Genomic DNA, 15801 nt, shown 5'->3' on the forward strand with positions numbered 1-15801 from the left:
AACGTAATAGTGTTTCCACCGCGATGTGTACAAAATGATCATTGTCAGATTCACTAATCTCTCTTAGATAAACTGATGCACTTTTAGCCCCACTTACTGGACATTTCACTTTGAAAGTGTTATTAAACGTACAAAATGAGCCTGGGTTTCTATTTTTCTTATGTAGAACACATTATTTTGAACAGAAGTGGAGTCTATAAGTGGAGTCTGTTCAGTCTGTAACCCAAGTGAGTGAGCAGTACTAATGGGGATGTTTGCCTTAGCAAACACTGCTAATAATAACGGTTCTTACTGGGGTTTTGTGGCCCAGCCCTGCAGTGCTGATACTGGCGTTGTTCATGTCAGCTCAGGTGAATGTAATTGGCTGTATTTTGTTATTCTAGCCCAGCAATATCTATAGGCTCTGAAAAATATTTATAAAAGGTTTTATTTTAAGATACTAATTGTGGGCTGTCTGGCTAATTTTGCCTTCTTTATTGTATCATGTTTGCTTTTGTAAACATTATTTGTTAGGTTTAGGTAGGGTTTAGTGTAGAGCTCCATTATTTTCAAACGCAATAGAGCTTTAACGTAATAGTGTTTCCACCGCGATGTGTACAAAATGATCATTGTCAGATTCACTAATCTCTCTTAGATAAACTGATGCACTTTTAGCCCCACTTACTGGACATTTCACTTTGAAAGTGTTATTAAACGTACAAAATGAGCCTGGGTTTCTATTTTTCTTATGTAGAACACATTATTTTGAACAGAAGTGGAGTCTATAAGTGGAGTCTGTTCAGTCTGTAACCCAAGTGAGTGAGCAGTACTAATGGGGATGTTTGCCTTAGCAAACACTGCTAATAATAACGGTTCTTACTGGGGTTTTGTGGCCCAGCCCTGCAGTGCTGATACTGGCGTTGTTCATGTCAGCTCAGGTGAATGTAATTGGCTGTATTTTGTTATTCTAGCCCAGCAATATCTATAGGCTCTGAAAAATATTTATAAAAGGTTTTATTTTAAGATACTAATTGTGGGCTGTCTGGCTAATTTTGCCTTCTTTATTGTATGGTGTTTCCCTTTGTAATTGTAGGCTCTGTTTCAGGGTCGCTGGATTTAGTGTTGTTATGGGTGGTCATTTCAGACGGCCGTCTTGAGGCGACCGGCGCGGGCTGCTGATAGGAGACTTCCTCTTCCTCGTCTGTGCGAACCCCGACTTTTAATAACAGTCTGGTTGTACACTGCGCCTATTCAGGTCTGACTGGAGAAACGTCCAGATCTCTCTGTGATTTTAGTGTGGTTGTGGGAGAAATCTGAACGGCTTTGTAATGAAAGCCGTGTCTGGTGTTTTGGTAGGTTGGCTTTGATATACTTCACTAAGGACATGAATTTATGTTCTTCGAAATGGTAGCATATGCAGTCTCTGGTGGGATGGATTGTGCTGTGTGTGAAATTTCGGTTATAGCAGATTTCAAGACTTCACGTTTGGTTAGCAAAAGGAGGACTGTTTCACGCTCTGCTCTACTGCAACATCAACCAACCTGTCTAACTGCCTTATTCCCCGCTCCAGTAATACAAATAGACAATTGCAATTGGCCAAGAATCTGTTTTTGGACTGGAAGATTGTATGTGTGTGGTCAGGTTTGCTCCAGTCAGGCTGGTGTAATATGTTGTTCTTGGCACTGCGGTAGAGCAGTGGTGCTTTGATTTTGTGTGTGTGGGATACTACAACTATGTCCTTGCTTATGTAAGGGTGTGTGACACACCTTCCACACTTCTACCCTATGTTTTACTACCGTCTACCCAACTGTGTGCCCTGTCCAGCCATTATTAAACCATCAAAGTAGAGCTGATGAGGATATCGCCATGAAAGTGGTATTGCGTTTATGTAGAGGGGGAAGAAATGGACCACACTGCACTGTGAGAAAACAACACTAGAGAGAAGACACGTACTGTATATCACACACTATTTTACTGGCAGTTAAAAAGACTCTTTGTCATGCTTAGCATTGAGTGTTTGAGTCTTTGTTGACAGATCATATTGTTTACTCTCTCTTTAGCCTCTGCTGTATCCCTCCCACTAGTTCCCTGTCTCTGATTGACAGGTCACACACGACTCTGACTTAGAGATTCATAGCTTTTGGAACATATTTAAAAAAGCTTTTTTATCCCATCTAACCTTGTCTCATCTCATTTCATTTTATCTTGTCTCATCTCCCCTCTCCTTGTCTCACTTCATATCTCACCTCATCTCCTTCTCGTCGTCTTCTCATCTCAGTTTGTGCCTCCTCATCTTTTCTCTTCTCTTTTCTCCTAATCTAAGGTTGTTTTATAATCTTGTCTCTACTCTTCTTGTCTCATTTCTTCTCATCTCAATTTGTGCCCCCTCATATTTCTTCTCCCCTCATCTCCTTTTTATCTCTTCTCCATTTCATCTCAGTTTGTGTCTTATCATCTTATCTGCTCTTCTCATCCTGGTTTGTGTCACCCCATCTTGTTTTTCTTCTTTTTATTTCTTCTCATCTTGGTGTGTTTATCATCATCTTGTCTCTTCTCATTTCTTCTGATCTCAGTTTGTGCCTCCTTATCTTTGTTTTCTCTGATCTCCTTTTTATTTCTTCTCCATCTCATATCAGTTTGTGTCTTCTCATCTTGTCTGCTCTTCTCATCTTGGTTTGTGTCTTCTCATCTCGTCTCTCTTATTCTCATCTCATTTCTTCTCATGTCAGTTTGTGTCTTCTCCTCTTGTGTCTCCTCTTTTGGTTTGTGTCTCATCATCTTGTTTCTCTTCTCATTTCTTCTCATCTCAGTTTGTGCCTTGTCTTGTCTCTCATCTTCTCATTTCTACTCAACTTGTTTTTTCTCCTAATCTCTCCTCTCCTCTCCTCTGGCTGTACTGATTGTCAAGTCAATCTATTTGTAATGGAGCTGGAGGAGTAAGTAGATTTAAATGAGATGAAGACATGCAGTATTGATACATGCAGAAACTCTAAACCCCCAGTGGGCTGTGAGTGCGCCAGCAGCTGCTCCTGAACCTGTGACTGTGCTCCCATTCATTGTGTGTTAAAGGTTAGTGTCTGCTCTCTGGGATTTATCTTCCACTCAGGGAGTCTCACATGAAATAAAATGAGCCACAGATGAGAGAGATTTGCAATGTGTATTTTTGTGAGTTTGTGTGTGCCAGTCTTTTTTAGATTTATGTAACAGGATGTTGCTTTTATGTGTGTAGCATTTTTAGCTTAAAGATTTTAGCAGAATGATACTTATCTTTATGGAGAGAGATGATAGCCACTAAAAATGTCTGTAAACTTAATTGAACCATTCAACAAAAAAAAATCAAACAGTAAATATAGTTACTACTTGCATTTATGTAGAAATGTTTATATTTTTATTACATTCAAATATTTTAGGTCAGAAAGAATTATTTATTTATTTACTTATAAGCAAGGATGCATTCAATTGTTCAAAAGTGACAGTAAAGACATTTATAATGTTACAAATGTTTTTTATTTCAAATAAATGCTGTTCTTTTTAATGCTGTTCTATCAAAAACGCCTAAACAAATGTGGTTTCCAAAAAAAAAAAAAAAGCACCATGACTGTTTTCAACATGCTTCTTGAGCAGTAAATCAGCGTATTAGAATGATTACTGAAGGATCATGTGACACTGAAAACTGGAGTAATGACTACTTTGCCATCACAGAAATAAATTATATTTTAAAAATTTTAAGAAGAGAAATTATAATGAAACTACTGTTTTGACTGTATTTTTTACTGTTATAAATCGTAGTGTGCACAATATATAAAACTGCTTCTTTTATATTCTTATATATGTACCATTATATAAAACCATTATATCACAGTAAAATAATTGGTGATGTGCAGACCTGAATGGTAATTGCAACAGAGAGGCAGTTTTATGTCTAGATCTCACAGGGCTCACTAAAATACCTGTTAAAACCACACATCAATCCAAGCCAAAGGATGAAATATTCAGCTGCAGTTATCAATGAAAACCGCCAATTACATAATCTCATTCTCTATGGATCTAAAGGCTAGAAACAACCCAATTTATTAAAGTCTCTTTGTTTGCCATCTCCGGTACTTCTCCAAATGACGCTTACATAACAGTCATTCTCCAATCTCTTTAAGAGACGGATGACATTTGTCTTTGAAGTGAAAATGGCAGGCTTGCTTTGGAGATACTTTTCAAATTTAAGAAACTTTTTGCACTCCTATTTCCTTTGCTCTTTCCTTTATCAAACCCTGACAGGAAAAAAAAAACCTGGACTGTGTGTGTGCTCTCGTTGTTTCTCGATGATGAATCCAGGTTTCTGCTTGCTTTTGTTTCTTATTTTTAGTTTTGTTTACTTCTCTCAGAGTCCCGGTACAGATTGCAATGAGCACGGCAAAACATACACCTCACCCATGGAGAGTCTGCCAGGTCTCCTTGTGTGTGCAGGCATATATGTGCATAGTATCATTAGTCCTGGAAGTGGGCGTAATTGAAGAATAACCGACCTGGATTGAATGCTGCTAACAAGTGGGGGTTGTTTGTTTCCTGTTGTTGATAAACACAGACTTAATCACTGTCTACTAAATCAATCTGTCCGTCACAACGATTATGGCATCTTAACATCACATCTGTATAAAATTGCGGGTGTAACATTGGCTCCATGTTTTGGATTTTATTTAAAGTGCATGTTACATTACAACACACCCAAAACATTATTGAGAAACGGCATCTAATTATTGTTAATCACATTTTGGAACAATTCTGGATGCAATTTAGTGTCTGTGCGTGTATAAAGTCAGATCTTAAGGCGCTCAGTCAGTTGAAGTCCATTCTTAAGTGCTCAGTCATGTATTTCCAGGAACCCTGAACTTCCCCTACCTACCACACACACACACACACATACACATACACACTGGACCTTACAAGGAGGTTGTGGCGGGAATGGGTAATAAATATTTTGTCTTTGCGAACCAACACTGCCCTCCATAGGTTAGAGTAATAATGCAGTACAAATGCTCATACAAACTCACTGAACCCCCTTGTCAGTACATCGAGCCTGGGGAACACTGCAGGAGAGGAGTGGAGTAAAGAAGGGGGGAGGTTTTGGGGTAAATTGGAACCATGTTGCCCCTCCGAAACATTCCAAGCGGACCCCTCGTCTTCCTGGAATACACGCAGAATCCACATACACTTGCACACAGAGAGGGTCCAGTCTTAACTCTGGCATGTAAACTACGCTGACTATGTGTGCATCTGTTTACGACATGCAAAATCAGTTCAGCCTCATTGCACCGGACACACTACCTACTCACAAACATGTAACATACTTGACCGAGTTTCAAAGATTTGTGCTTGCTGAAGGTTGCAGAACATCTACTCGTCCATTAAAGATCTCTTTAAAGATGCCTTGATGTAGTCTGTATTTACTACCACTCAAAGCCTAGTCATCCTTAGGTTATTTTCCACATCCAAATCCAAAATATTCCACATGAATTTACACAAATTGAATATGGGAATTATGTATTGACCAGAAAATGTCAAAAGTATCTTATAGTTTAGCTTTTGAAGGAGTCCACATGTTGGATATTTGTTGACTGCTTTTCTTTCACTTGGCAATGCAATTCATTAATCCCCCCCCCCCCCCCTTTTTTTTCTTATTTTATTTTATTTTTGTTTTGTTGTGCTGTGTTTTGTTTGCTTGTTAGTACGTTTTTCTTAGCTAGCCAAACTCCTTTTTTTTTTTTTTTTTCTTAGCTCTCCAAATTATTTTACTTTATTTTATTTTATTTTTTGTTTGCTGGTCAAACTCAACTAATGTATTTTAATTTATTTTTCCTTAAACTAATGTTAAGCAATTAAGCATAAGACTTCCGATGGAAAGGTTTTTACGATCATGGGAAACTTAGATTCACTCAAGTGTGTCCTGACTTTTGACTGGAAGTGTACACCTTCATTATATTCTCGTCTGTTGTTTTAGGTTACTTTCATGGTGCTTAATCTAGTGTAATCTGAAAACACAATGGGCTCAGCATTCCTTGCTTTTACAGTCTGTTAAAAAAAAAATTGAACTTTTTTCTGCTTTCGCAAGAATCGGCAAGGAAGTGTGACCAGCCCATCATGTGATCTTATTTTTCTCCAATTTTCCCCCTTTTTTTTGGTCACATTTCACATATCTCCAGATTACTGAGCCAGTTTGCGCTCTTGCATTATCTGCCATGTTTTTGTACTGTCCCTCCGCTCGTAATTCCCGACATAAGTCTGCGCTCTAGAACAACAAGCCCCATGTTTATTATGTAGGCTTTTGTCCTCCTCATTTTTGTTCCCCCACTATTTGTCTCGTTTTTGGAGTAATGGAGTCAGGCCTCTCTCTAACACTGCCAAAACTCTGTCTGGAACACATTACAGCTGAGATCCAACACATGGCAACTGTTAGAAAGGGAGAGAGAGAAATAGACAGAGGGAGAGAGGAAAAGCAAAAAGAGCAAAAGAAAAACAGAGCAGGTTTAACATTTGGTTTCAGTGTCAGTAAAACACCCCCACCCTCCGTCGCTTGCCCTCATGTGTCTCTCCTCTGCCTCGTTCGCATTTCTTGCCCTTATTTCATGTCCTGCACCCTCACTTTCTCAGTCTTTTACTCTTCTTCTCCTCTTGTCCTTTCCTCAAAATTCTGCTTATTCACAAGATGTTTTCTCTCAGGCTGCCCACCCCCCACGATTTCATTTTATTCTGTCAGTTCTCTCATCAAGAGTTTGTGTGAACTTTCCAATGCCTGATTAATATGACAAGCAGCACATAAGCTGGAACACACACGCACACACAATCCAGCAGATGATTAAAGACAGGAAGAGGAGGAGCCAGTGATGAAGAACAGAATGATGATGCCTCATTATCACATGTCATAAGAGGAGATCATTTGAGAAACCCTTGCTGAATAATGATTGTACAGTTACTTAAGATGGAGCTGTTTACTCCTGATGGATGGGTAGGAGAAAATTATGAATAGTCAACAGAGCAAGACAGAAAGACTGGGGACATGTTCTAGTGTCAATCTACACTGTTTTTAATTGTTGTTCTATGTAAACACATACTTAGTGGATTGTCTTTTGCTGTTGTGATATGACTGCTTCTTGGGTGCCACGTTTTTAAGATGCCATGTCAAGTTAAAAGAAGTTTAAAGGATGCACAGTGGTTTAAAGGATTAGTTCACTTCCAGAATTAACATTTCCTGATAATTTACTCACTTGTCTTTCTTTCTTCAGATAAAAATATTTTTTTTGAGGAAAATATTCCAGGGTTTTTCTCCATATAGTGGACTTTAATGTTGGCCAACGGGTCCAAATTGCAGTTTCAATGGGTGCTACACAATCAGAGCCAAGAAATAAAGGTCTTATTTAGCGAAATGATCAGTCATTTTGTGTAAAAAAATAAAAAATTAATTTTAACCATAAATGCTCATCTTGCACTAGATCAACCTCACACATTACGTAATCACGTTGGAAAGGTCACACATGACACTGGCAGAAGTACCGACCCAGTGTTTACAAAGCAGACATGAAAAGAAAGTCAAACGGCCTTTACAAAAAATTTAAAACAGCGATGTAGGACAATTTTGAAGTTGGAGAAGAAAATGAGATGGAGTTTTTCGCCCTACCCTACTGTTTTGAGCCGATGTACACAGATGAAAAACTAACCGTGCATGACCTTTCCAAAGTGAAAATGTAATGCGTGAAATCGCGCATCACAGAGCTAGTGCAAGATGAGCATTTGTGGTTAAAAAGTATATAAATGTGTATTTATTTATTTTATTTTATTTTAGAAAATGAGTGATCATTTCTGTAGATAAAGAGACCTTTAGAACGGGTTGAATTTCCAAATTTCAAGTTTCAATGGAATTTGGAAATTCAACCCGTTGGCCACCATTGAAGGAGAAAAATCCTGTAAATTATCAGGAATATTTATTCTGGAAGTGAACTACTCCTTTAAGATCTGAATGCTAACCAAAAGGTTTCCAAACCACACAAAAAACAACCCAAAACATCAAATACTGTTTTACATGATAATTTATTAGGTTTTCATCAACTCACAACCCCTCTGAAGTTCCCTCAAGAGCCCATAGGAGTTTGTGGGCATGCATTCATGGAAAAACTGCCCTAGAGCAAAAAACTTAATCCAGGTTACCCCAAATTCTGTTGCAACAACTTTTAGTTGACCAGTAAACCTTTGGCATCTCATATCCACTGACGCATACATTTTTTGTTTTGTTTTTAGTTTTCTTAAAGTTTTTGATATTGTCAGCTCTTTTTCATCCAGTAGTAGTATATCGTTGGATAGAGAAACACTGTTGTGAAAGATCTTCTCGTTCTTTGGGCAACCCTCTTTTGCAACCCCTTAGGGTCAAATCAAATCATCACCAATTCTACACAACAATTCATCACGTTTTTTTTTTGTAAAAGTACTAAATAAATCAAACAAATTAAAACACTGGCCTCTAAATCACTATGGTTTTTGATAATACTTGATATCAGTATTACATATAATATATTATTTAAATTTTATTTTTGGCTTTTGTTCTGAAGTCTTTTCTCTTCTAGCTCTTGCATTTATGGGTAATGTGAATTATAAATAAAAGAGGGTGAGTTCTTATTACCTGGCCTGTTTTCCACAGATCTGCCACTGCACGGTTGCTATGGGAGACAATGCTGGTTGCTAAGCAAAAGGAGGCAGTGATGGAAGTGAGGAGACAACTGGTCGAGGCAGCCAGCAAAGAGAACCTGCCAATCAAAATGAGTCTAGGTAAGGCCACACCCACATTTAAACTACATAAGACATTGAGAACCTATTCCCTACCAACATTAAAGGGTTAGCTCACCCAAAAATGTAAATGATGTCATTAACTACTCATCCTCATGTCGTTCCAAACACGTAAGACCTTAGTTCATCTTCGGAAAAACACAAATTATGAGATGATGATATCCGAGAGCTTTCTGACCCTCCATAGACAGCAATGTAACTTAAATTACAACCATAATTTTATGAAGCTACTAGAATACTTTTTGTGCCCAAAGAAAACTAAAATAATGACTTTAATGACAGAATTGTCTTTTTTGGGTGAACTATTCCTTTAAAATACTCAGAACACCACAGGATTATTGACTCAGAATGAGTGTGAATCCAGAAATCCAAAGTTTATATTTAATTAGTAAAGGTAAATTTACTCGCAAATGACAGCGATTCTGTGAACTTTTAATCGCTGCCAAAATACAAATTAGGTATTGTGCCCAAACAAAGAGCCTCCTGTGGCTTTACAGAACTTTCTTGTACATTTACTTGGGCTTTTTTACAGTTTGTGTATGTTGCTGCAGAATACTGTGTAACAAGACAAAGGTGTATATTCAAAAACGTTTTACTATAGATTTTACATCAGTGGCCATGACGAACATAGTGAACAATAGAGAGAGAGATTCAGTGTTGAAGACAGAAAGAGAAGAAAAGAGGAACAAGAAGTAGACGGGGGCCAGTAAGATTCAGTGGCTTTTAGTCAAAGATCCACAGCACCTCCTTCAGACAGCGAGTAGTACTACAGATGGGCAGAACGCACATGTGGCCGCTGAGGAAATATGAACCTCATGTGGGATCACATGTTCACATACACACATACTGTATGTTTTAGAGGTGCTCTGCTGTTCATAAGTTAAGCAATAGAGTCTGAAATGAGGGGTAAAAATACTCACAGGCATGTAAGACATGCACAGAGCTCTTAAATACACACAGACACAATAACTATAATCAGTGGGAAAAGAGTGTTGAAGAGTAGAGTAGAAGACTTATGTGGAAAAACTAAAGTTGTTCCTGCAGAGTTTGTTTTAGTTTAGCTGGACAGTTTTATCTTGACCATTTTTACTTTTAACATTTTTAGTCAAAAAGTTCTTCTGATTTTCTATAGTTCTAATTTAGTTCAACAATTTTAGTGTAAATGTTTTCAGCAGATTTGTTTAGTTTAACAATTTTGGTGTTACGTTCATCAGTTAAAGTTAGTATATTTCAGCAATATAGAGTAAGTGTTTGTTTTTTTGTTAGTTTTAGTTTAGTTAGTTCAGTTAGTTAGTGCAACAGCTTTTCAACAGTTTTAACTAGTTTAGTTCAACAGATTTAATGTACAGTAACAACTTTTTTTCTCAGTTTTAGCTTTGCATTTTTGTTCTGCAGTTTTAGGGCCAGATTTACTTTATTAGCGTTAGAGCACAATTCCATAAAAGTGCCGATGGGAGGGGAAAATTCTGTGGGTGATTTACTGACAAGGTGCACAATAAAGAACACAGACGCAACATCTAATTTCCACAATGACCAGCGCAATCTACCAAGAGAAGCACAAATTACGGCCTGCGTTAAGACATGCATTTTTGGACGTTAAATAATGCCACAAATACTATCAGTGAATTGACAAGTGCAAATCTCAGTAAATCGAGTTGTGTGAATCATTTAAATAATCTTCTCCCATAAATTTACTGATCGAAAGGGAAACTCCTAAAAATGCACATTTAATAAGGTGATTTACAAAAATAACTGTCCGTGCCTTTTCAGCGATAATTTCCCACTTCTTTAGTAAATCCTGACAGTACTTTTTTAACGCCAAATGAGGGTTTGTGTTGGCGCAAGCTGATAGTAAATCTGGCCCTTAGTTTAACTCATCAGTTTAAGTTCAACCATGTTAATGTAACAATTTTAACCAGTTTGAATGTTACAGGTTTTCCACCAAGCCTATTTAGTTTAGTTTTAGTTAGTTTAGTTCAACAGTTTAGTGCAAGAGTTGTTTTCCACTAGATTTGTTGATCAGTAGTTTTGGTTATACATTCTTTCCTACCTATTTTGGTTAATTTAGTTCAGCTGCATTAGTGCAATAGCTTTCTACCAGTGTCGGTTTAGTTGAACAGTTTTGTTATAGTTTAGTGCAACATTTTAACAGTTCTCATCTGTTCTCATGCAGTTTGTTGAATCTGAAAGTCTAGCAAAAGTATACACCCTAAATGACAGGCCAACAATTCATTGGACCATATCCTCTAAACTGACTCACACACTCATTGCAGGTCATCTCATTTATGTTTTTAAATATGTAAACAAGACAACCCTTTTTGCTCTTTCTGTGTGTTTGTTTGCAAATTTAACTGTCAAATCCTATGAAGCGAGTGCCCTTCTGGTCAGTGTGACAACATGCACATCTGTCAATGTGTGTATGTTTAGGAGAGTAAGAGAATATCATGCCAGTGTGGGTTTATATTGCTAAACAGTTCTGATTCAATGACACACAGGGCTGTTCTTCCAAAGCACTCGCACTCTCACAGTACAGAAACTTCAGCCAATCTTTCTCACTGGATCACAGTTATTTCCTGATCTCTAAGCCAACAGAACTTTTACAGTGCCAGAACAATCATACTGCGTATCAAACAGAACAAGCTACACACACACACACACACACACACACACACACACACACACACAGTATTTTTCTTTGCAATGCTGTCACAGCTGTTATAGATTTTGTTTTGGTTCATCTTGTAGCATCAGATGCATTATTCTGATGGGCTGTCATAAAATATGAGTATGTGCTCTGGTGGTCTTTATTTTTGCATGTATGTGAACTCTGGAGGTCTTTTTTCACTGTGTGAAAGTGAGTGTGCTTGTCTGCATGTACATACTGTGGGTCATTGCTTCACTGTGTGTGTTTATGTACGTTCAGCCCTTGTTTCATGGTCATGTGATGGTTAGTGCTCCGTGTCTCTCTTATTTCTCTTCCAGCTTTTGGTCTGCTTGGAACTCACTCTCTCTCTCTCTTTTTCCTGATGAAGCTGTGCCCGACAAATTATGCTGAGTGATTCTTGGGTATTTTGCTAGAGCTTTCTAAAGCTGACTCAATCTATAATAGCCCTTTTCAGTCTTTGGATATTTCTGGAACAAAATCCATTTTCTCAACATTATTTTATGAGCTGGCAAAATTCGACTGGTCTTTCTAGTCAGTGCCACCATTTTCCCTAACCCAGCCACCCACAGAATGTGGCCATGGACATCAGAGGACTACATTTCCCCTGATTCATTACATACAAATGAGCTGGCGAAGTATTCATTATTGAGAAAAAGGGTTTATGGGGTTAGCGGTTATGCCTTTTTGAATTACCCCCAACTGTCTTTTCATTTTGCCAGTTGTCAAACAGTTTTCATATGCATCTGCTCTCTGCCCTACAGTGATTTTTAGCCAATTAGTTTGCAGTAGTTGGAAAAGGTTCTAGACCCATAAACCATAAACCATCTCCAGACCTTCACATCCAGATTTTACTGCAGTTTTGGAGGTCTGTTGTCCCCCTCACCTCCACCTAGTTTGACTTTTATCTGCAGGAGCGCAGTATGGTGTGCGTGTCCTAATTCTACTCCCTGATGTCTTACTAACATTTGTGATTTCCTCAATTTCAAATTTTAGATAAAATACACAGAGTTCTGATAGAAGTAAGTGTTTCTCAAGAGGCATGGTTACAAAATACCAGTGAATTGTATGTTTGTGAAATTTGGGCTGTAATGGGGTTGGAATCATCTTGTGAATCTGTCATCTTAAGAAAATGACCTTCAGGGGAACCACGGGGCTCTGTGCTCATCCCACCAATGATTCAGTCTCAGTCTTCTATCGCGTAACCGCCCTCTGGATGTCTGCTTGATTTTTGCTGTTGATGCGTGGCTTGTTCTAGTAATTTTCAAACCAACTTTCATTCTGTTTGTGCTCTTTCTGTCTCTTTTGTGTGTATGTGCATTTGGCTGGACTAAAGAAAACATTGGCTGCATTGGTGCACAGGATATACTCCCACATCTGGTGCTGGTTCATAGCATCAACATAGCGATGTGGCTCTATGAGTTAATGTGAACCCCCCTCACCCTCAGATTTTCTGGGTCCCTCAGACCTCCTCACTGTCTTGAAATGCTCCCCGCCTCCACCCATCCCCTTATTTTTCTGTGTGTTTGAATCTTTTGTCTTTAGAAATTTGAGCATGAATTATAAGATGTAATTGTACAGAAATTGTAGATTTTTTTTTTCTTCTATTGGATCAAACAAATTAGATATGGAAAAATGTGTTAATTTAAAACCTAAGTTATATTTATCAGCTAAAATGGTAAACAGTTAGGACAAGATGGAGTAAAGTGTTTTGCTACATGAAATCCCTTTCTTTCCCTCTCACCATCTCTTCCTGTCTTTGCAAGCTCCCTTAAGGGAACACCAGGGTCAGTGAGGATGTGTTTCTGTTTTGGAGTGTTGTTGGCTGAAACATGCCAATGTAATAAGTGAGCTTAGTAGAGACTGACCACATACAAACACTTTGAGTGAAAGTTATATCAGCCCAGAGGTGGGTAGAGTACCCAAAAACTGTACTCAAGTAAAAGTAAAAGTACTTGAAGAAATATTTACTCAAGTAAAAGTAAAAGTAATAGTCTGAATAGTTACTTGAGTAAGAGTAAAAAAGTATCGGATAAAAAAAACTACTCAATAGTTAGTTACTAGTTACTTTGGAACATATACTGAATATAGTATATTTTTATTTAGATATATAGATATTTAGATAAAATGTTATATATATATACATACATACATATACACACACATACCGTATATACATACACGCACACACACACACACTGCCGTTCAAAATACTTTTAATGTTTTTTTAAATGTAATTTATTTCAGTGATGCAAATCAGAATTTTTATCAGCCTGATTTATTATCAATGCTGTTCTTTTTTAGCTTTCTATTCATAAAAGAATCCTGAACAAAATGTCACAGGTTCCAAAAAATATTAAGCAGCAAAACTGTTCCCTGTTGAAAAAACAGCATATGCTGGTATGGTATGTTTTGAAGCATGGGATGCTGGTTTGAGCTGATTTGAGCTGGTCATGTGCTGGTCCTAAGCTGGTCCGACCAGCTCAAGACCAGCACATGACCAGCATAAACCAGCATCCCAGCTTCAAAACATTCCTAACCAGCATATGCTGTTTTTTTGTTTTTGTTTTTGTTTTTGTTTTTGTTTTTGTTTCAACAACACTGGTAATAAATCAATATATTTGAATGATTTCTGAAGATCATATGACTCTGAAAACTGGAGCAACAGCTGATACAAATTCTGATTTGCATCACTGAGTTAAATTAAATTATATTTTAAAGTTTAATTATGTATTATAAATGTATATAACCTCTGACACGGAGAAGAGTGAAAACTCCTCACATGACCGCTACAGAACATCTGAACATAACGAAACAAATGCACTTCTTCCGTCTGTTCTGCAAAATGTAAACAAATGTAGCCTTTATTTCTGCAAGCGTAAATATTGTGAAAATATCAATATTAATTGTGTCTGGCCAAGGCATTCCTCCTGGAACTAACGCGGGTTTGGCGGGTGTTCATTTCATACTCTGTGACAGCTTATTTAATGAATAAATTATACATTGTATTTAATGTGTAAGGTACATGTACAACAAACTGGTAATGTCGCAGTGGTATCGTGTACTGTAATTGAATCTATACCTGTGGAACCGACAGCACACGCGTTCATCTAATAAAGATCTTCATAGCTAGCAAACAATAGCCTTTGCAGATTTGCTTTCAACTGACTGTAGATCCAAAGCCACGTCTTCAATGCTCTTGATGTTACAACTCTGAGTGAGAACCGCTTCAGGCGACTCAGTGCGTGCAGCAGGGAACTGAACGAATCATTCAAACTGATTCACGAACCGATTCACTGGTCTGCCAACTGGTCTGATCAAGCCTTCGAACAGAATTGACTCAAAAGAATGAATCATTCACGAATGGGCATCGCTCATTGCCCAGAAAAAAAAGTAGACGGCGCGCTTGGAATAAATTGAAGGATTTTTAACTTGTATTGCATTAAGATAAAGTAACGAGAGGAGCGTCGCCCACAGTAACGAAGTAAAAGTATCGTTTTTTCACAAAATAATGTACTTGAGTAAGAGTAAAAGTACCCATTTTTTAATATACTCTAAAAGTATTAGTTACCCAAAAAATGTACTCAAGTAAATGTAACGAAGTAAATGTAATTCGTTACTACCCACCTCTGTATCAGCCTAAATCACGCATACACTTATATTTTTGGCTTGTATCTCATACATGAGGTTACCAAGCAGTGTGCCCTTTAGAGCCATCATTCTTCCAAACACTGTGCTGATAGTGGTCATTTTATGTAGGTAGAAATTCTCTCCCCTACCTCCCACAGTTTGTCTGTTTAAGTATTATTCTGTTTAAAGGGGGCGTAACACACACAGTTTCACCCAATCTCATGTTAATCTTGAGTACCTATAGAGTAGCAGGGCTCCAAACAAAAAAATCGAGTGAGGAGCCATTGGCTCCTATAAGAAAAAACTTAGGCGCCAAATTATTTTTTTAGGTGCCACAGAATAAACTCGTTTTATTTATTTGTTTTTTTAACATTTTGACATTTCAATCATACAGTCATGTGTTTGTCTACTCTTTTCTTAACTTTATCAGCATTTTAATCCATCTTGTAGATGACCTGGGAACTAAGATTCACTTAAAGTGGGAACTAAACGTCTTTTCCAACTTGAAATATACAGTCACAAAGAATTGTTTATTACACAGAATCTGTACCAATATCATGGACCATAAGAACTTTTAAGTAATTGCAATTTAATAAATTTAAGTTGGTCCAACTTAAAATAAAAAGTGAACAACACATTTTCAAACTGTTATTTGTCAGTGTAACTCAGAATTGTCAAGTTCACTTAATGTATTTCTTTAATTA

General features: G+C 37.5%; 1 protein-coding gene across 1 annotated transcript in view; it reads left to right on the forward strand.

The window, feature by feature from the left end:
- Positions 1–15801, forward strand: part of scfd2 (sec1 family domain containing 2) — a 131993-nt gene that overhangs the window by 7376 nt on the left and 108816 nt on the right. Inside the window, exon 3 of the mRNA XM_058755614.1 lies at positions 8660–8787. Coding sequence (XP_058611597.1) covers positions 8660–8787 — 128 coding nt within the window. The remainder of the gene's footprint in view (positions 1–8659; positions 8788–15801) is intronic.

This window comes from Onychostoma macrolepis, chromosome 20 (assembly GCF_012432095.1).
Source record: "Onychostoma macrolepis isolate SWU-2019 chromosome 20, ASM1243209v1, whole genome shotgun sequence".
Taxonomy (NCBI): domain Eukaryota; kingdom Metazoa; phylum Chordata; class Actinopteri; order Cypriniformes; family Cyprinidae; genus Onychostoma; species Onychostoma macrolepis.